Source organism: Camelus bactrianus, chromosome 13 (genome assembly GCF_048773025.1).
Source record: "Camelus bactrianus isolate YW-2024 breed Bactrian camel chromosome 13, ASM4877302v1, whole genome shotgun sequence".
NCBI lineage: Eukaryota > Metazoa > Chordata > Mammalia > Artiodactyla > Camelidae > Camelus > Camelus bactrianus.
In genome coordinates, this window is record NC_133551.1 from 50,623,321 (window position 1) to 50,645,874 (window position 22,554).

The 22,554-nt window shown below is 40.4% G+C and overlaps 1 protein-coding gene across 1 annotated transcript; it reads right to left on the reverse strand.

Annotated features, from left to right (window-relative positions):
• Nucleotides 1-5,936: 5,936 nt before the first annotated feature.
• LOC105072861 (uncharacterized) lies at nucleotides 5,937-17,391 on the reverse strand. The gene is made up of 4 exons (XM_074376727.1): nucleotides 17,268-17,391; nucleotides 13,332-13,458; nucleotides 12,924-13,019; nucleotides 5,937-9,389 (listed from the first exon to the last, which is right to left on the reverse strand). The coding sequence occupies exons 2-4, from the start codon at nucleotides 13,429-13,431 to the stop codon at nucleotides 8,470-8,472; spliced, it is 1,116 nt and encodes a 371-aa protein (XP_074232828.1). The 5' UTR covers nucleotides 13,432-13,458; nucleotides 17,268-17,391; the 3' UTR covers nucleotides 5,937-8,469.
• Nucleotides 17,392-22,554: the final 5,163 nt, after the last annotated feature.

Sequence of the window (22,554 nt, forward strand, 5' to 3'; positions counted from 1 at the left end):
TGTGAAACAAGATACAACAGATATGAAATCCCAGAGGGAGGGGCCAGATCATCCTCTGAGGATTTACAAAGAAAATGGTCTAAGAATCTCTTCTAGAATTCCTTGAACTCTCAGCCAGACCAAGATGCACAGAAAGGGGGCAGAGAGTGAGAGGAGGAGACCAGCAAAGGGTTCTCTTTGGAGAAATGTTGCTGACGCCAAGCTGAGAGTCCTCCATCCACTCTGGTCAGGTGGGAGGATGCTACCCTGGAACCCAAGTCTACTGAAGGGGCTTCAGAGCTCCCAACAGGACAGCTTTGAGTCATGTTAACTAAGCTGGAAGCAAAGAGGCTTGGGGATGCCGGGAAAAGCTACAGCAGACTGTGGACATGGAAGTCTGGAGGCCAGAGGGCTGTTTGACTGCATTGGTCAGGGCGTTTTGCTGCAGTGGGACAGGTCTCATTCCTGGAATGCGCAATAACAAGGGGATACAAATGTTTCCGGTGGGCCAAGAGCTACAGAGGGAGCTGGCATGGTGTTATCTTAGGTCCTGTTCAACAGGGCTGTGTGGAGGGGTGGAGCAACCTTGATTGACGCAGGCTGAGAAGCGGTGCTTGATGGCAGGGCTGGGGAAGGAATCACAAGCAGCTACCTAGAACACAGGTGCACTGCTCTGCATCACTGACCGATCAGGGAGAGATATGTCAGCGACAGGAGACTTCTGAATAATCATCACAGCACCCATGAGAGCACTGATTTTCTCCATCTACCAGAGCCAACCAGAGTGCCGGCTTGCACCAGAGGGCTTGAAGGCAGGTGTTAAGAGCACCAGTTCACATGCTACTGTCCTTCCTCCTCTGTCCTTACACTCTGGTGGGTCCTAAACAGTGGTTAATGAATAGGGGAGGAGATGAGCAGGAAGACAGGAGGGAGCAGAGTGATGAAGTTGTTCCATGTGGGGAAGGTCACAGGACTCAACACTAAGCCATGTCTGGACATTCTTATCACTGTGTGGAAGTGTAGACTATTTGGAACTGGAAGCGATGGTAGGGCTGTTTCTTTCTTAAGAGAAGAAAAGTGCAGGTCTGCCAGAGTCTCTTCCAGGAATGGAGGTGACTCCATAAGAGAGTATTAAAGGGATGGTAAGAGTCTAAAATAAAATTACTTGGATGATGTCACGAGCGAAGCTTATTCAATTATACTTACCCAGTTGAGGGTGAATGTAAAGGCAGTCAGTGTTGTGTGACTTTTCTCCAGCAACAAGCAGCTGCTTGAGTACAGGCTCAGGGTCAGAGTTGGGGTTATCAAGGGTTGGGGGCTTTCTAGGTTAATATGATGGATAGAGAAAGAGAGGGGAGGGGGGTTGTAGCTGTTTACAGAGATCTATAATCCTGGAAAGGTGGAAAGTGGAGACAGGAGGATAGGGAAGGATCATGGAAAGTAGGGGGCATCAGGTCCTGGGAAACCCCAGTGGGGTTGAAGAATTATTGGAGTGTAGGTACCAGACAACTTGAACTGAAAAGACAGATGGTGGTCAGTGCTATTAAGTAACTTCCGTACAGTCTTAAAGCCAACCAGAGTGGAAATGGTAGCCTCCCATCAGTGAGACTGGTAGTCCAAAACTCAGGCCCATTGTTTCTGTGCTATTCAGAATCCTTGGAATAAATCTGACTGTTTCATCTTCGTAACATGCCCTCCTGGGGACTATGGTGGCAGCTTGAATGAGTACTATATTTCTACCACCAGTTTCCCCCTTGTTTTCTACAGTTTTGAGACAGGAAGGGGACAGGGCACAGCCATTCAAGGAATGCTACAGCAATTAACATCAAAATGGTGAAAGATTCAACCCCCAGCAGGCCTTGAGGCTCAAGATGATGAGAGATTTAACTTCTAGTAGATCTTGAGCTTCATTATACACTCATTGTAATATTTTAACAATGTGAGTAACATGCCCACAGGCACCATGGCAGTCCCAAGGCTAGCCACAAAAGGTCAAAGAGTGGGAAATGGCCAACTTCCTAGGAATCCCAGCCTCTTCCCCAGGCTACTTAGACTGGTCCTTCCACTTAGCGTATGAAGCCACCAAGCCCATAAAAACTGGCAACACGATGCCTTGCGACTGCCCCTCTCTCTTCCTCTTTGGAGACGGCCCACATTCTGTCTATGGAATGTGTACCTACCTTTAATCTGAGCACCCAACCCCATACCTCATGACCTTTATCTTGCCTTTCAATGTTATCCCTCTGAATAAATCTACCTTCACTCAACTGTGGCTCGCTCTTGAATTCTTTCCTGCGTGAAGCCAAGGACCCACACTTGGCGGGGCACATCCCAGGGGCTCAGCCGAAGCCTGGCACACGGCCCTCCTCACACCCCACATCCGTTTCTCCTGCATCAGTTCTTCTAGGAACTAGCTCTTAGATCCTCCCATGTGCTCCCTTCCCACTGTAGCCTGAGCCTAGTCTCTATCACTCCATGACTGCAATGCTGGATTTCTTACTCGCATTTACAGCTGTCACGTGCTTTCTAAATACTCTTCATATCTCTGCCAAATTTTCTACCTGAAACATCCAGTTTTGTTTATTGCACCCCTGGTATAAAACCTTAAGTGATTCCTTACTGCTTCAAGTCACAGACGTCTCCCTAATTTTCTAGGCCATTCACACTTTCACCTGCTATTGCTGAGAGCCTTCCATGAACTCTGAGTTCCGGTTACTCACTGAAGATGAATAAAGAGAATCATGCTCTACGTGATCTAACCGATGTCCTCAAAAATAACAATTCTTACTGAAATTCCAGAATGCTCTGAGTGAAGTACATAGTGCTGGCCAACCTTGGCTAACACCCGGGGTGGGGGTGGGGGGTCAGGCATTTCCAGCCTACGGAGAGGGGTACATGGAGGAGGAACCAGCATCCCAGCCTTTCCCATTAGCTCACCTCATAGGATCTGCATTCAATGCTTCTTAAATGAATGAATGGCTTTCAATGCAGGAACACTTACCATCCAATTAGACTGTTGAGAACAATTCACAGTTGAATTTAAGTCAATTTGAATGGGTAAGTGAAGCTCAGAAATTTTAAGAGCAAGTGTGGAAGTGGTTTCAAGGACTTTATAGCTAGAAGGTTAATAGTATCTCACATGTTGAGAGATGCTAAAAATTATATTCAGAAGTGGTGCAGAGGGAGATTGAGAGGCCAGGAGAGAGAGCCAGCTAGCTGGCACTACCAAAGCTACCGTCTCATAAGTGGAAGCCCTCTTCTTGCCTGGTCCTCTTACTTCCCTTAATCACAACCCCAGGCAACTCAGTGAGCATCAGTACTTTAACGGGGTGTTCCAGGCCCGTCTTACTTGCCATGACCTAGACTCTGAATTAGCCAGCCTCCTGGATGCCCAGATTCCATTTAGAAAAGGAGTATAAAGCAGCAGTTTCCAAACCTGGAGCTGAGATGCTTAGTCAAGCCTTCTCTCAGAAATGCTGAATCTCAGCCTCCCGGGGTGGAACCCAAGATAATTTTATTTTTAACAAACCGCAGTGGATTCAGATGCCCAGGCACATTTGGGAACCACTGACGCAGACTCAGATGAGGGTACAAATTGCATGTTTATACCATTCCATATGACTGTTTACAGTAAACAGGCTGATGCCAGAGACAGCACAAATTATTCCAGTGACAGACTGAATGGACGCTGATGTTTCTAATTCAATCATCACTGCACTGAGGATGATTTAACCAGTATCCTACTCTAGTATAGGAATTTCTCAATCTTTTTTTAATGTTTCATATATAATAGATTCACACCAGATTCCCCTTATCAAGTTGTATGTTCCACACCAAACCATGCTTAATGCTGTTTGAAGCTTTAGCAATAACATCATTTAAAAGCTCGGTTGTGGCTGCTTGTCCCCATTAGTTTTCATGTGTGGTTATCACCCAGCTCATCATGGATGACGCTGTTGACATTTGCTTGGGCAGCTAATGTGCATTTTCAAGTCTCCTGAATTTTACTCCTTATTTCAGTCGACTGAAAAAAATTCCTATATTCAGTAGATTCAGCACACTAGTAAAATGCCACCCAATGTTCTGCTTTTTTCCTTATACAAATACCATATAGGGCAGGAGTTCTCCAACTCTGGCGTACAGACTCATCATCTACAAGGCGGAAGGAGCTTTTACAAATGCAAATCCTTGGTCCTCACACCCACAGACTGAGTAGATGCGGTCGAGGCCCAGGAATCTGCACGTTAACAAGTACCCCAGATAACTACGCACACTGACGTTTTTGTGCACTGAATGTTAAGTATTATTTACACTCTAGTACTCACCTTGATTAATCCTGATACAGGTGATCCGCAAACCACACTGTGAGAAACAAGAACACTCACATAAGATATGTGAAAGTGGAAAGTTTCACATGTCTCAAGACAAGATTTTAGACACTGCATAGGACATGATTACCCAGGACTACCTGCATGATCGCTTACATTCTTGGCAGAGCCTTGCACCGCTGGACAGGTCATGGTATGAACCCAACTCTACATGAGTTGTTTGTCTAATTATGAGTCCAGGATGTCCCATAGAAATAATTCTTTTCAACTTCTTTTATTGCTTCTTCATAAACAGAAACTTAAGGTCACTCTTTATATAATCTTGTCACATTAAAACACTTGACAATATTTTCATTTAAATTTCACTTAGGGTATTGGTATGGTTTATTTCTTATGTGTAATTTTGTTATGAGTTCTAAGGTTCTAGGTAAACTTTTCCCCCTGCGATTGTCACATTTGTAATAGGTGTCTCTGCTGCGTGTCTGTAACACATTTTTGACAGTCCATTACCACGTCGACTGTAAAGGATTTCTCCTATATGTCGACTCTACTAAGGTATTTCCTTTCTGACTGAAGTTCCTATCACACTCATTAATATCAGTTTTCTATTATGTGGAGTGTGACGTGCTAAAGCCTTACTGCACTTGTCACACTTAAAGGGTCTCTCCTCAGTGGGCTGTTTCATTAAAGCCAAGTTTTGCACTCCAAGAAAAAAAAAATTTTTTTTTTAAATTGAAATATAGTTGATTTGCAACGTTGTGTTAGCTTCAGGTGTACAGCAAAGTGATTCAGTTATATATATACATATAGCTAATCTTTTCCAGGTTCTTTTCCATTATAGGTTATTATAAGATATTGAATATAGTTCCCTGTGCTACATAGTAGGTCCTCGTTTGTTATCTATTTTATATGTGTTAATCCCAAACTCCTAATTTATCCCTCCCCCATCCGGTCCCCTTTGGTAACCATAAGTTTTTCTATGTCTGTGAGTCTATTTCTGTTTTGTAAGTAAGTTCATTTGTATCACTTTTTTTGCTTCTACATATAAGTGGTATCATATAATATTTGTCTTTCTCTCTGTGACTTACTTCTCTTAGTATGACAAGCTCCAGGTCCATCCATGTTGCTGCAATGGCATTATTTCATCCTTTTTATGGCTGAGAAGTATTCCAGTGTGCTGTATGTATATATACCACACATTCTTTATCCAGCCATCTGTTGATGAACATTCAGGTTGTTTCCACACCGTGGCTATTGTAAATACTGCTGCTATGAACAGTGGGGTGCATGTATCTTTTCAAATTGGAGTTTTCTATGCTCTTGAGAAAAATTCTTACCACACATCCCACACTGACATGCTTTTTCTCCTGAGTGGAGGGTATGATGCAGAAGAGCAGAACGTCTGGTGAAGCCCTTACTATGCTCACCGCATGTATAAGGTATCTCTCTCATGTGTACTCTGATGACCTCTAAGACTGGCAGCTCTAGAGTAACCCTCACCATGTTTACTTCATTTATAGGGTTTCCCTCCTGTATAGACACTTTTATGATTGCAAATATTTTTGTACTGGCTAAAACCTTCAACCCACTCAGCACATTTGCAAGGCCATTCTACTGTGTGAACTCCAAGACTGTTAGAATTTTTTATTTTAGGTCATCTAAAAAGGGCATGTGGTTACAAGCTTCTGACATGGCTCCCATGATATTCACGTCCCCAAGTAATCACAGCCTTGGACAATCCCTTCCTCTTGCATTATTTCATAATAACTTGCCTCTAACAAACAGAATAAGAAATACTAACAATATTAATTTCCCTTTCAGTTTCTTATAATGAAATGATCATGGCAACAGTGATGGGGGTGTTACTTCTGTGGTTAGGTTACAGAAGACTGTGACTTCTGTCTTGCCTTGTTTTGACATGAGGTTACTACTTCCTTTATAAAATGAGCTACAAAGTATTGCCTCTTTATCTTCTAGAAGAAACTGTGAAGAATTGTTATTTCTTCCTTAAGTGTTTGGTAGAATTCATCAGTGAAATCCTCTGGACCTAGAGTTTTCTTCTTCGGAGGTCATGAATGAGTTCTGGTTCATTATGGTTCATAGTTAGCTAATTATTTTCCTCTATAAGAAAGGGAACAAACAGTTTAATTAAGAGCTCAGATCATAATATCAAATGAACCTCCCGGGCCCCTTCTTACTCTCAGTTTTCCACCTTGATGTGCAAGGCCTCTCTTTTTAGGAGGCTCACATCATTCCAGCAGCAATGAAAACACTCCCCCTTCCCCGCCTCAAGGGTGTTTTCTTGCTGTCTTAACGTCTAGATTTGCTCAGATGCTATTACTGCTAAGGCCAGGAGCTGAGAAAAAGTCAGGAGAGGAGGAGAAAATGTTAAATAAAGCAAAATGTCAGCTTTAAAAGGAAGTGAGAGAAGAGGCAGCTTTGAAAAAAGCTCCTTGAGTTTATAACTTACATGTATACTTTTGTGGTCTGCCAAGCGATTTGGGGTGATTGCCTAAGTTTAATTAGCATATAGTTTTAGTATGAAAGTGCTGTAAGACACGGTTTACCTTCGATTTGATGGATATTCAGAAAATCACTTTCATTCGTAAGTCTTTCATCACCCTGCAAAAATGCTAATGAGGAAAAACAATTCCAAGTTCACACATTTAATCCAAAAATGTATGCTTGCAAGAGAAAACCTGGTTTTGTGAATACAGGTTCAAGCTCAATGCTGTACATAAGCTTCACAAATACATCTGAAGAAAGGGCTTAAAGACTCTTTAATAATAGCAAGTAACACTTCAAGTGAAATGCAGAAGTTTCACTTACCTCATCGCTAGTTCACGTGTCTTTAAAAGGAATCCACAGAATTTACATAATGTCGAATTATAAAAGAGTTGCTAAGCAGTTCAAGGAAGTAGAAAAAAGCTTTTCAAAATAGCTTGATCTACCTATGCTAGCCACCTGGAAATTTCCAAATGAGCCTGAGATATCTCTGAGACAATTTCTAAAACTAAAAGGTAATAATTGATTTTTTTTTCCCAGAAGCCTCACAAAGCATCATGACACCTAATTTTTCTAAACTAAGAACCCCAGTTCTATGCTGCTTGAGCTAGGCTGACTTCTACTTACGGAGCTGCGTCAGTGAAATGGGATGGCTTTTACTTAAGGCTGTTTACCTGCAGGATGCCTCCTTCTCTGTACTAAGTGCTTGGAGTAATACAAAACACAGCTGTTGTCTGGTCAACCAGGATTAAACACACACACACACACACACACACACACACACACACGTTTTGCACAGAACCTATTACGAGATAGTCTCAGGTGAGCAGACCAGTAGACTTCTTAACTGTCCCTGATTACTATCTAAGAGGTGGCTCAAGAAGTCTCAGTTAACAACTGCCACAACTATTCATAGGTGCCACGAAATGGTTAGAGATCAAGTTCGTAGCACTGACCTTTACTCTAAATCATGAGCCCTATTATTTCACTTATAATTGGCAATTCTGGATATGACGATTTTAGGCTTTGAAGAGATAGCGAAGGGGTTTACCAGAGATTTTAATAGATATAATTTTGGAAGCGGTTTAAGTTTACTTACATATTTTTATCATAGTAAAATATACGTAACATAAAATTTACTATTTAAACCATTTTTAAGAGTACGATTCATTGGCATTAAGTATGTTCACAATGTTGTGCAACCATCATCATATATAATTTTGTATAATGTGCACAGCACATATTTCAAACCTACGGTTATAAAAATTTCTTAAGCAATGCAGACATTTGTATTATTTGTGTAAAAAATCGTAAGTTGAGGGCAGTGTATATATGCAATTATACTGCTCTGGTGCCTTAATTACTCATTTTTTTTCACAACTTCCTCAGCTTTACTGTAAAGTTGTCTATGGCTCAAAATTTTCTGTAATCTTTTCAATAAAATCAGTAATATCACTTACAGAATATGAATTTCAGGACACACTTTCCCACACTTATTCAACTGATAGGGTTTTTCTCATGATGAATTCTTTGCTGCTTTATTAAAAGGCTAAATTTTAAGTGTCCCCACACTTACAAAGCTTCTTTGTTTTTATGACTTCTTTGATGGAGGGTGAGATGTGTCTTCTGGTTAAAAGATTTCCCATGTGTGTTACATTTATTTTGTTGCCCTGCTGTGAGTTAAGTAATGTTTCAGGAGATGTGACTTCTTGATGAAGGCTTTGCCACACTCAGTGCACCCACGGGGTTTCTCACCTGTGTGAATCCTCTGATGCATGACCAGCACTGAGGAGTCTGCAAAGGCTTTGCCACACTCTCTGCATCGGTGCGGTTTCTCTGCTGTATGAATTCTGGAGTGTTTATAAAGGGATGAACTGTACTTAAAGGTTTTCCCACATTCCTTACATTCAAATGAGTTCTCGGGTGTGTGAGATTTCACGTGTTGTGCAAAGGAGGAGTGCCAAGTGAATGATTTCCCACACTGACCGCATTCATAAGGCTTCTCTCCAGTATGGAGTCGCTGGTGGACCACCAGTTGTGCTTTATGTGTAAATGCTTTCCCACAATCACTGCACACAAAGGGTCTCTCTCCACTGTGAATTTTTTGATGAGCTGTAAGGTGTCTCTTACTGTTAACGGCTTTCCCACAGTCATTGCATTCAAAGGTTTTTATTTCCCTTGAGTGCTTTTTTTCATGTCTAATGAGACAAGACTTCTTTTGGAAGGCTTTCCCACAGTCATTGCACCCAAAGGTTTTTTTCCTTGCATGCTTTTTTTCATGTCTAATGAGACACCACTTGTTTTTGACGGCTCTTCCACATTCCTTGTATTCATAAGGGTTTTTGCTAGTATAACTTTTACTATAATTAAGGAAGTGTAAATTAGGTTGCAAACTCTTTCCATTTGACTCACATTTATGGTGTTTTTGTCTTGAAGAAATAAATTTGATACTCAGATTACAATTCTGGACTGTCTCATTGGTCAGTGTTTTCTTGAAGGTGAACATATCATGGTTCCAAAAACTGTCTTTGTTTCCTTCCTGTCTCTCTAGCTCATCATCAAGTAAGCAGATACCTTCTAAAAAGGAGTAAAATGAAACATTCTCAGTTACTCCTCCCAATATCATGTTATAGAAAGAAATTTCTAGTCAATGCTTTTGGGCAAGGATGCTTCTTCTGACCACTTCTATTCAATGTAGTACTAAGGTCCTAGCTAGACCGATAAAGTAGGAAAAAGAAATAAGAGGCATCCAAGTGGGAGAGGAAGAAGTAAAAGAATCTCTGTTCCTTGATGACATGATCTTCTAGGCAGAAAACCCTAAAGACTTCATGAAAAAAGTTAGAACAAATAAATTCAGCACAGTTGTAGGATACAGAATCAACATAAAAATCAGCTGTGTTTCTATACACTAGAAATAAACAATCTGAAAAGGAACTTAAGAAAACAGGCCTATTTACAATAGCATCAAAAATAATAAAATAAACTTAAGCAAGGAGATGAAAGACTTCTACACTGACAACTACAAAACACCGCTGAAAGAGATTAAGGAAAACACAAATAAATGGAAAGACATCCTGTGTTCATGGACTATTATTAAAATGTCCCAAATGTACCCAAAGCGATCTACAGACTCAATGCAATCCCAATGTAATTTTTGCAGAATTAGAAAAAAAATTCTAAAATTTCATATGGAACCACAAAGGATTTCCAATAACCAAAACAACTGAGAAAGAACAAAGCAGCAGGCCTCTCACTTCCTGTCTTGAAACCACATTACAAAGTTACAATAATCAAAACAGTATGGTATTGGCATAAAGACAGACATATAGACCAACGGGAAAGAACTGACAGCCCAGAAATAAGCCCATGCATATATGGTCTTCAACAAATGTGCCAAGACAACACGACGGGGAAAGAATAGTTTCTTCAACAAATGGTGCTGGGAAAACCAGATACCCCCATGTAAAGAAGTGAAATTGGACCCTAAACTTAAAACCATACACAAAAATCAACTCAAGATGTACTAAAGACTTAAACATAGGTCTTGGCAATGATTTCTTGGATGTGGAACCAAAAGCACTGGCAACAAAAGGAAAAACCAACAAGTGGGACTACATCCAACTAAAAAGTCTCTATGCAGCAAAGCAAACAATCAACAGAGTGAAAAGGCAACCTACAGAATGGGAGAAAGTATTTTAGAAACATATTGGATAAGGGGTTAATGTCTAAAACATGTAAGGAACCCCTACAACTCAATGGCAAAAAAATGGGCAAGAACTACAATAGACATTTCTCCAAACGGCTGGCAGGAATATGAAAAGATGCTCAACCTCACTAGTTATCAGGGAAATGCAAACCAAAACCACAATAAGCTATCACCTCACACCTGTTAGGATGTCCATTATCCAAAAAACAGAAAATAATGAGCGTTGGCAAGGATGCGGAGAAACTGGAACCCTTGTGCACTGTTGGTGGGAATGTAAAATAGTGCAGCCACTACGGAAAACAGCATGGAGGTTCCTGAAAATACCAAAAATGGAAACACCGTATGATTCAGCAATCCCGCTTCTGGGTATTTACCAAAAAAACCCTGAAAACTGGAATCCTAGAGATACCAGCACTCCCATGTTCACTGCAGCATTATTCACAATAGCCAAGAGCTGGAAACAATCTGAAGTTCATCGACAGATGAATGGATGAGGGAAATGTGATATATACATACTTTAAAAAAGAAGGAACTCTGTCGCCTGCCACAACATGGGTGAACCTCAAGGACCTCAGAATAAGTGAAAACAGTCAGTCACAGAAGGACAAAAACTGCATGCTTTCACTTATATAAGGTATTTAAAATAGTCAAATCACAGAAGCAGAAAGTAGAATGGTAGTTGCCAGGGGCAGGGAGGAGAGGGAATTGTTGTTCAGTGGGTGCAGGGTTTCAGTTCTGCAAGATGGAGAAGTTCTAGAGATTCCCCCAAACATTAATGTGCATATAGTTAACAATATTGTCCTGTACACTTAAAAGTTTTGCTGATTTTTATAGCAAGTAAAATTGTACAGATTTTATATTATATGTTGTTGTTGTTGTTGTTGTCATTTTAACCACACACACACAGTCTCTGGTTTCAGGCCTGGTTTCCCATTCCGGACTACAGAACAAAAAATAAACCTGTATTTGCCCTGCCCTGGGCACTAAGAAGAAGCTGCTGAAATGGACGCTTCTGGAAAACAATAATGAGAACAAGATTTTCTATTTATAAATATGACTTTCCAACCTGTGAAAGATGGCGAAGTAGACACAAAGTAAAGCTACAATGATGACAAAGAAAGTTAAGAAGCTCTCTTAACAGGGACATAGAGCAAGCTGAGAATGGGGAGAGGAATAAATGAGTTGGGTGACGAGGGGAACAAGGAGATAAAGGCATTATGGGGAAATGAGGAGAGCTGGATTGGTTTGGAGAAGTTTGATCAAAGTCTACAACATCTAAAAATTAAATGATCCTCTTAGGGTCCTCTCTAGACTCCTCCATACACTTCTTTATTCTTACTCACCCTGCACACAATCACCAAATGGACTCTCAAGCCATTAACTCCCGTTTACCTATAGGCATGTTCCTATATCCTCTCAAACCACTCAAATAGTGGCAGCATATCTGTAGAAAGTTCTCCAACTCAAGTTCTAGCTAGGGTTCATTCTCCAATGCTGACATATACCCAGGATCACAGAGGCTCCGCAGAACATTTATAAAAGAGACCAGATGTAAATTCCTTTTGCTTCTATCATCAGTTATTTCTGCTACTTGAGAAGAGTTTTTCCTGATCATTAATCCTATTCTTTACAACCTCTTCCAATCTTCCAGATATACTAGCCTCCAGAACTCTACTTTGCCCCTGACACCACTCTTCAACTCAAATTTCACATTTTGGTTTCCACACTTACAGCTTCCATTAACTCTGGGGATCTGAACCACAGACTCCTAGGCTCTACCAACTTGTGCCTTTATATATTGTGTGGTTAAGAAGGTTCTCTGACTACTGTTACTGTGATGCCACGCCATGTCCAACACAACATCATCACTGCCAAGCTCAAAACCCTACTAACGCTAAGTCCACTGATATAATAATGTTAGGAAAAATGGGGGAGAAGACAATTCTTCACTATTTCTGAGACTGCCTTCCATCAAGAGAGAATCTTCTCAGTGTAACACTCTGGACTCATACCTCATTCCTTACTTCTCAAGTAAACACAATCTGACCACATTATTAGAACTAGATGTATGAAAAGATCTGCGATCGTGTTGAGGAGGGAAGAAGAATGAGGATTCTAGGAATTAAGAGAACCAAGCAAGCACTTAGATGGAACAGGCAGTGGGAGGAGCCAGAGCAGAGGAGGGACATCTCCCGACACCAGAGCTGAGAAAGAGGAAGGGCAGCCACGTGGGAGAGTGGAAGTGAAGGTGCCACTTGGGGATCTGAGGATGTTGTGTCACCTCCAAAGGTGTGTGGCTTTTAAGAGGTGCTTCCTGAAAAGTATTTCAAAGGTGCCTGTCCCTCACACGCCACCTGGGATCCCAACTCCATAGACTCCCGTCTACTTGATTTTCGCTGACTCACCTGGAGTGCGCCAACGTGGGTTCTCTCCCACCACCATCCATGGCTCCTGTCCTTGCTCCACCTTGAAGATCACTTTTGTCTTGGTGTCTGGACACCCTGTTCATGGGAAACAACACAGAATTGGGGACAAAGTGCTGGGGACAAACAACTACCTCACAATTTGGATTTGCCTCCTGGAGTCTCAGGGCCTGGAAAGGATGACAAACAGGCTTTAGAACAGAAAAGACCCTTTGCCTCCATCTGGGAAGCATGAACACACTATCTGATCCCCAAAGGGGATTAAGAATCTCTGACCACAAAAATTCAGGGCCAAACTCATTAATGCTTCAGAACGTTCACAGCTTCCACAAGTCTTAAAGGAAGGGCACTAATAGCATATGCTGAGTCACACAGGGAAGTTGCTCTTACCCACTGAGATACAGTTTCTAAAGTTCTCCAGCATCACATCCCAATACAGCTTCCTCTGAGCACATCCCAGCAGCTGCCACTCCTCCAGGGTGAAGTCCATGGCCACATCCTGGAATGTCACTGATCCCTGGAATAGTACATTCATCTTCGAACTGTAGTGAGCACCACTAGGGCATGTGGAGGAGATTCAGAGCAATTCCTCTAATTACGTTCACTGTTCAGAGTTTGCGGGAAGTTACATACGACAACTAAAAACTATGTAGTTGATTCAGAATTTAAATTTGTGACAGAAGAAAATCATATTAAAACTCTCCCATCACATACATGCACACACATATGTATATATACATGCATATATTATGTATCTATGGAGGAAGAGGAAGAGAAGAGAATAGAAAATATTAAGTTCACTAAGCCTTGCTTTGGCCTCATGTTTTCTGCTTATACAAAGGGACACTTGAAAAATGGTCATATGGAGACTGCTACTGTATTTACGACAAATCTCTTATATAAACATTCATTAAATTTTTTTTTCATAATAAATAAGTAAGTGCCAGGAAAACCTTTATCTATGGAACTGTTATACCTTATTCTCTAGGACGAGGCCATAATTTCACTGATTAGGTGTCCTTTTTTATGACTGCCAAGTTTAAACATGAATTTGTATCTCAACATTACAAACTGTGCAGGCCCTATAATCTCCGTATCAATTTTTTAACCTTTCTTCAATTTAAATTTCAATGTATATTTTTCCTGTTTATATTCTTACCTCAAAATACTTTTCTACTTTAATATATGGAGTCTTACAAGTCACTGCATATTCACCAGAAAGCAAAGCTGAATTTGAATGAATACATGGATGGATAGATGGATGGATAGATGTCTTGCCTGGAAATTGGTCATTGTCTGCTGCTCGTGGGAAAGGACACAGACTTATGAAAACAAGACTGGGGGAGAGGGTGGGAAGGAAGTGGTTCCGTGCCTTTCCTGCCTAGAAATAAATACCCATATACCAACTACAAAAAAGGCTACTGGTGGAAGAATGAGCTTTCAAACAAGCCAGAGAAGTCATGTTCCAGAAGCACCAACTTTTGATTCTGACAGGATTACAGGGAACTTGGACAAGGATGTTCTCCCTTGGGTAGATGCATACATTTCTGCCCTATCGATCTATTACAATTTATGGTTAATTTCTGACCTAGTGACTTCTCTAGAAATAGCAATAAAAATTGATGGATACAACGATTAAAAGCCTGGATTCCAGAGTCAGGCAATCCAAGTTCAAATTCAGCTACTCCACTTACTAAAGGTATGACCCTGAGAAAGTTACTTAACTGCTCTGTACCTCAGTTTTCTTACCTACAAAATGCTGATAATAATAGTACACACATCACAGGATTTTTATGAGGATTACATAAGTTAATACATGTAAAGCATTCAGAACAATATGTGGCAAGCACTTAGTAAAATTGCTATTATTTTTAAAAATAAAAAAGGGAGAAAGGGAGAGATAAAAAGCACTGTTTTTACATCATTGCTTATGCTATGAAAACAATGACAATAACTTAAATGTCCATTAATACGATGCTGATTTTTAAAAAAGAGATGCTGTAGAAAGATACTGTTAAGGAAAGAGGTTCCACTTATATTTGTAGGTAAAAAAGTACTTTGACACGTAAAACATGATCCTCTCCTCCCCTTTTAGAAGACTATGCATGCTGACGCAGAGACACACAAACTCAGCGGTCCTATATCAAAATGTTAATAATTATTATTTAGGATTGTAAAGATAGCAGGATCATATATAACTTCTTTTTTTTTTTACATACCTGTACTTTCTAATTTTTTATAATGCAGTATTTTCCCAACTACATATATACACACACATATAAGTATATACCATTTAAAAATATACACACTAAATTTAAACAAAGGTCTGTAAGGCCCTACACCATCTTGTTCTATCTCTTCTAAGCTCATCTGCTTCAACCCCTCCATCACTCTCCTCTGACCTACTCTGATCAGTCGCTTTCTTGCTCTTCCTCTAAAATACCAAGGATGATTACTCAGAATTTCTGTACATTTCCTCTGCCTGGACTATTCTTTCTCAGGAAAACTCCAGATACTGCATGGCTCACTCTCTAAGCTCCTTTGGGTCTCTGCTCACAGCTCACTGAGCAGTGAGGTTTTTCTTGACCACTTCAGGTAAAAGAGACTCCCTTACTGTCACCATCACTCTGTACACCCTTACTTTGTCTTTTTCTCTATTGCACCTGCCACCAAATGACAGAGTATGTATCTGATTATTTGGGTTTTGTTTATTTTCCTCCATGAAAACACAGACTCTGTTTTGCTCATTGTGGTACACCCAGTTCCAGAATAGGTGTTTGGTCCACAACAGACACTCAGCATATATTTGCTGAATGAATGAATCTCCTTGTTACATGTTTTCAAAAGAAATTTATTAAGCAACTTCGGCCCAACTGAACTGCGATGCAGGAAAAAGAATAGTCTGGGAATTGAAGACTGGATATCAGGCCACACTCAGCCACTCACAAACTGTGGGACTCGCACTCAAATGCGATCTCAGGGCTAGTTTGATTCCTCCTCAAAATGAAGAAGCAGATCTAGAAGACTCCTAAAAGTCCTTCTGGCACTACCAGGCTGTGATTACCCTGTATACTGTTTCTGCATTTAGGTAAGGGGAGAAAGGGAATCAGTATATCCCCAAAGGGTAAATGTGACAAGTGAGATAATAAGGAGGCAGTTTAATCTTGAAGGAACCCATGAGGAATGAAGGGAACACACTGGTGTGAATGTGTGCTTGTGAGAGCCTGAGAGAGAGAGAATGAATAAATGTATTTAGGAAACAAGTAGAATTTCTTCTATAGTAGCTCTTGATTCTTCCCCTTGACCATACCCTCATTCTCCTCCTGTGAGTTTCATTTTCCTGTGGAGCCTGACCACATACACCCACTCTTCATTTTCTGCAGTTCTCACTTTTCTCCTGAAACATGTGGGACATACCTCCACGGACACAGTCCTTGATGGTACTTACATGTAATGCTATGAGTCAAGACCTACTCTCACTAGACAGGAGAGACAAGAGTTGATTCCTACCTCTCCTGAAACGAGGTGAAATTCACAGGTCAGGAGAGCATCTTCCCCGGATTAACCTCTTTCCTCTTAACTGTTCCCTAGAAAAGATGGACTGGGTGATAGAGAGGCAACACTCCTTCAACTGGAACCTTCACGCTGGGTCCCAATTCTGTAAATTCACCATTCTGTGGCCCAAGGTTGGCTTTTTGTAGATTTTTAACCAGGGCCGCTGTAAACTGAGACAGGCCCAAGAGGGACTCACAGGTTCAATTACAGTCTTCCTGCAGAGACACCAAGAGTTCTCTCAATAACAATGATCACTAGTTGAAGTTCACTTAGCATTAACTCTTTAAAAAGAATACAAACTAAACAAAGTAACTCTTCGTTTTAGGCAAATTACTGTGTTGCAAATCATGAGCTCTGGGTAAAATAGCACTGAGTCTGAAGACTAGCGAGCGGCTCCACTTACTAGCTGTGTGATTTGAAGCAGTTGCCCATCCTCTGTAAAACGATGAGGATATTTAACATCACAAAGTAACCGTGGTAAATAAATGCCATACTTTAAACAAGTGCTTAACACTGTCTGGCTCTGGATATACTGGTTCTCTTCCCCTCCACTTTGAAGGGGTTAACTGCCTTCTGCGAGTTAAAAGCCTTGCGGAATGAGGTGAGTTAAGGTTCCACGCACAGGCATGGGCTCCCCACGCAGCACACACTACCTACAACACAACGGAGACTGGCCCGCCCCGCCGCAGCCAGACCTGGGCAGACGGGAGCCTGCCCTTCCTTACTCGGCTTTCTCTACGCCAAATGCCCCCGCGCGTAGGGGTTACCTACAATTTTACTTCCTTCGCATGAGCGGACAAACCGGTTTCTGCTCCCCAACTGTGCCTCAAGCCCTCTTGGGTCACCTGCGCTCAGAATTGAAACAAGTGGAGGGACGCAGACGATTCCTGAAGTCCCCACTGCGCGTGTGCGGAAGTAGTGACCTACCCAGCTTCCCCAGCGTTCCCAGGGGAAATCCACCCGAGACTACATTTCCCACAATGCTCGTGGAGTCCCGGTCCAGAAGGCTTCAGGGGTTTCCACTTAGCCTACTGGGGAGTTCTAGTTTGGTGTCACTGGGGCTTCATGGAGGGCTGTGGTCATATGGAAAGGAAACGTGTACGTAACCTTTACTGATTAGTATAGGCAAGACAATAGAAAACATATGACATAGACATGGTGAATAAAAGTGATTTATTTAAAGAAAGAGTTTCTTCTTTCATTTTATGTTTTAAAGGAATTAAACTTATTTTAGTAACACTGGAGTAACATAACAACAGTAAATAATTTAAAAATATAAACTATGTAAATTAATGTATTCGAGTTTTTTGTTTGTTTCTTTCGGACAGCCTAGTTATGTATGAGTATGTTTCAATTTTTTTTTTTTTACAGTCTTGCTATAAGAGAACAACAGCAAGAGGCCAATTTCAAGTTTCACTCAGGGAAAGCGTTTATACTGGAAAAGAGAATGGTTACATAATCATTGTTGGCTAGCTACAAAAAGGAGTCTATGTGACAGGCATCAGGGTTTGTGGACAACTAGCTTTTTAGAACAAGTCTTAATCCCATTCAAGTCATTTAGATATTACTCATCAGGAATGACAATTTTTCCCATAATGAAATCATGAATTATCGTATGCCGAAAAACCGTTTTCCCAGACCAGGTTTGAGACAATTTCTGTAACTTCTCTTTTACAGTTTCTTCAGACCTTTCTCCCCGACTCCCCAACTCCCATCCCTCTGCCCCGCCCCTTTTAAAATGTGTGTGTACTGTATACTGTCACGCCTTTTTGTAAGCATATATCTAATATCCATTCAACAAAAACATGTTGCCTGAGCTCCTGTTATATTCGAGGCATTGATTTCAGTGTGCAGTAGTGATAAAGCAAACAAAACACCTGCCCTCATGGAGCTAATGCTCTCTTTTATTAGATATTGATAAACGCTATGGAGAAAAATAGTACAATGTAAGGGGAGAGGACTCATAGACATAGAATACAAACTTGTGGTTGCCAGGGGGGAGGGAGGTGGGAAGGGACAAACAGGGAGTTCGAAATTTGTAGATACTGACAGGTATATATAGAATAGGTAAACAAGTTTATACTGTGTAGCACAGGGAAATATATACAAGATCTTGTGGTAGCTCATGGTGAAAAAGAATGTGAAAATGAATATATGTATATTCATGACTGAAAAATTGTGCTCTACACTGGAAATTGACACAACATTGTAAACTGACTATAACTCAATAAAAAATATTAAAAATTTAAAAGGAAAAAAGAAAGGGGATAGGAAGTAGTGGAGAACTATAATTTTAACTAGAGTAGTTGAGGAAGGCCTCTGTTAGGAGATATTTGAGCAAAGACCTGAAGGAAATGAAGCTGCAAACTCATGCCAAATGAGAAGTGTTTTAAATAGAGGAAGCAACAAGAGCAAAGACCTGAAGCAGAAAATGACCACACATGTAAACAGCAAGGAGGGTGTGCATGGAAATGTAAGAATAATAAAGAGGTAAGGAAGGGTGAGGCCTAGGCTGCAGAGGGACTTATAACCTTAATGTAAGGACTTTGGCTTTTCCTCTGAGTGAAAATAGAAGCCGCTGGAGAATTTTGAGCAGCGGAGTGGCATGGTCTGACTGGAGTTTTAGTAAGATCACTCTGGCTGCTGTGAGAACAGACTGGAGGGAAGCAAGGGCATCACCAGTTAGGAGGTTATTATAATAGTCAAGAAGTGAGATGATGGTGGCTCAGACCAAGTTGTAGAAGAAGAGGTAGTGAGAAGTAGTTGAATTCAAAGTCTAATTTGAGGGCAGACCCCATAGGATTTGTTGTACGTCATAGGGAGGGTATGAGAGAAAAAGGGGATCCAAGGATGATTCCCAAGTTTCAGATCTGATCAAGTGAAAGGATGGAATTGCCATCAGATGAGATGGAGAAAACTGCAGGAGGAGCAGAGCTAGGGAGAATAAGGGAGATCAGGACCTGTTTTGAACTCACTGAATCTGAGATGCCAATTAGATACAACCAACTGGTGATACTGAGCAGATATGCTTGAGTTCAGGGGAGATGTCCACAAGAAATAAATTTGGGAGATATCATTATATAGATAGACTTCAAAACAAATGAGGTTACCAATGAAGACAGTGTACAAAGAGAAGAGAAGGGGTCCAACTATTGAGACCTGGTATATTCCCAAGTTGAAAGTTTGTAGAGATGAGAAGGAATCAGCAAGAGCCTGAGAAGGAAAAAAATCAGTGAAGTAAGAGAACCAGGAGAATGTGGATCCTCTAAGCCAAGTGAAAATAAAAAAATGTGCTTCAAAGTGAATAGAGTGATACATTGTGTCCAAAATTATTGATAATTAAGACTGACAACTTGATCATTGGATACAGCAATTAGAATTTTATTGGTGACTTTAACAAGAACAGTTTCAGTGGAGTGGTGTAGGGGAAAGCCTACTTGGAGTGAGTTTAAGAGAACATGATCTGAAAAATTTAGATTGGGAGAATTTCAGTGGGACAAAGAGCTGGTTTCTTTGACTGAAATAAAATAAAATAAAATAAATTTAAGAAAGAAAAAAAAAAGATGGACGGGGAACCGGTTGATTAACAGAGGGTTAAATCTAGCACTCTAGTGAAAGTTTGATGAGGAACAGGATATTATTTCCCCTATAAATTACTTAATTACAATGGAGAAAATGGTAATTTTATGATGTAGAAACATGGTGGATGCCACCTTAAACCAAGTAATCAGTTAAAATCACCAGTAATGAGACAAGTCAACATTATGCCTCCTGACATAAAATGCTGAGAATATCACTTGTGTGATATACTTGCCAAAATGTATAGCTTGAATCTAATCATGAGGAAACATCAGACCAACCAAAACTGAGGGGCACTTTACAAAATAACTGGCCTGTACTCTCCAAAAAATATCAATGTCATGAAAGATGTTGAAAAGCCAAAGGGTTGTTCCAGATTAAAGGAGTCTTAAAAAATATAACAACTAAATATAGTGGGTAATCCTGGTTTGGAACCTGGACCAGAAAAAAAAAAAAAACGATTAAGAAGAACATTATTGGTGTAAATGCAATGTGGTGTCTTGGATTGGATCCTAGGACAGAAAAAGGACATTTGTGGGAAAACTAGTGAAATATGAATAAAATATGGAATTTAGTTAATAGTGATACACCAGTGTTGGTTTCTTAGTTGTACTCTGGTAACAGAAGGAGTTAACTTTAGGGGCAATAGGTGAGGGGTACATGGGAACTCTCTGTACCATTTTTGAAACTTTCTATAAACCTAAAATTATTCTAAAAGTAAAAATTTATTTTAAAAAGAACAATATTGAGACAATTAGGGACTTTATGGATGACAGATTAGACAATAGTATTGTATCAGTGGTAATTTAAAAAATTTTTTGATCTCTGAACTGTGGTTATATAACAGAAAGTTCGTGTTCAAAGGGATGAAATGTTATTGGGCATCTGCTTAGCCCCACTTCTTCCTGCTTTTGGTAACAGACCCTTTTATTCTTTATGGGGATGACTCTGTTCCTATTACATGAGATCTTGGTGGTAATGTGAATCAAGGTTTTCTGCTCTCCTGCCACGGGGTGAACATGATATCCAATCTAGGCTGATCACATCCACTTATGAACTTAAATATTTAGTAGAGTGGCTGTATGGTTTTCTAGGACCGCTGTAACAAAATAGCAATGACTGAGTGGCTTAAACAATAGGATTTTATTTTCTCACAGTTCTGGAGGCTAGAAGTCCACGGTTTTGGTAGGTTTGATTTCTTCTGACACCTCTTTCGTTGGCTTGCAGAGATTTCATGGCTGTGTCCTCGCTTGGTCTTTCCTCTGTGTGCATGTCTGTGTTTCAGTTTCCTCTTCTTGAAAGGACACCCGTCAGATTAGAATAGGACCCAACCTGAAGACTTTATTTAAAGACCTTACCTCCAAATATGGTCACATTCTGAGGTACTGAGATTTAGGGCTTGAACATATGAATTTTGGCAAGGGGAGGGGCACAATTCAGCCCTTAACAGTGACAAAGTACTGTAAGGTGATTGGAGCTAAGTTATTCCAGAGGCAACATGCTGTTGTAGAAAATCAGAATTTTTCAAAGTAAGGCTGTTAGAGACAGTTTCTTTTCATGAGAAATTACATTTGCAAGAAGGAATATTTTTAGGTACATTTTTGATATTAAGAGGATTTTTCAGTCTTTAGAATATATTGAGTTAATTAAATTTGATTGAGTTAATTAGAACTGGTTGAATGGCATCATAGTCAACAGTTTAGTCTATCACAATCCCCAAATCTTAGTCGATTAAGATTTAAGATTAAGGCTCAGAAATTTATTTCTTGCACTTGCTATATATTACAGCAGAACAGTACAGGGCTCTGTGTCTCATAGTCAAACTCTAGCTGGAAGAGTCGTCACCATCTTGAACATTGCAGTTGCCATGCTGGAGGAAAATCAAGCTTTGAGGGGTCTTGTATCAGCAATTAAATGCTTGACTGGGAATAACACATGTCAGTTTTGTCATAATTCATGGGCCAGAACTAATCCCTTGGCATCAAACACAAAGAAACCAGAAAACTCAGTCCTACAAGTGCCTAAAAGGAATTGAGTCAGAAATATTTAGTGAAAGCATTAACAACCAACCACTGTCACTAAATATTCACTCATGTTCCCTCCTGAAGGCAAAATATAGGCACCTTCTTCCCAATGAAGAAAAGCCAAAAGTCTCGTCTTGTCATAGTATCAGACTCCCAAGTTCAGGACTTCTGGGTAATGCACAGTAGTATAAATAGGATGTTGGTAAGTGGTAGTCTTCTCATCAAGTCCAGATGGGGCTCCTCTTGAGCTGAATATCTGTGAATTAAATGGACAAGTTTTCTGTACCTCACACACACTTTGATTTGGAACAGGGTAGAATAGAGACAGAGTGACAACAGCATACATTCCCAACAGGAAAGGTGAAAAATGGAAGACACAGCAGGTCCATTTTAATTCTGAATACAGTACTCCCTTGGGGTGAGAAATCATCCTTATTTAGGTCTTGGTTCTCCTT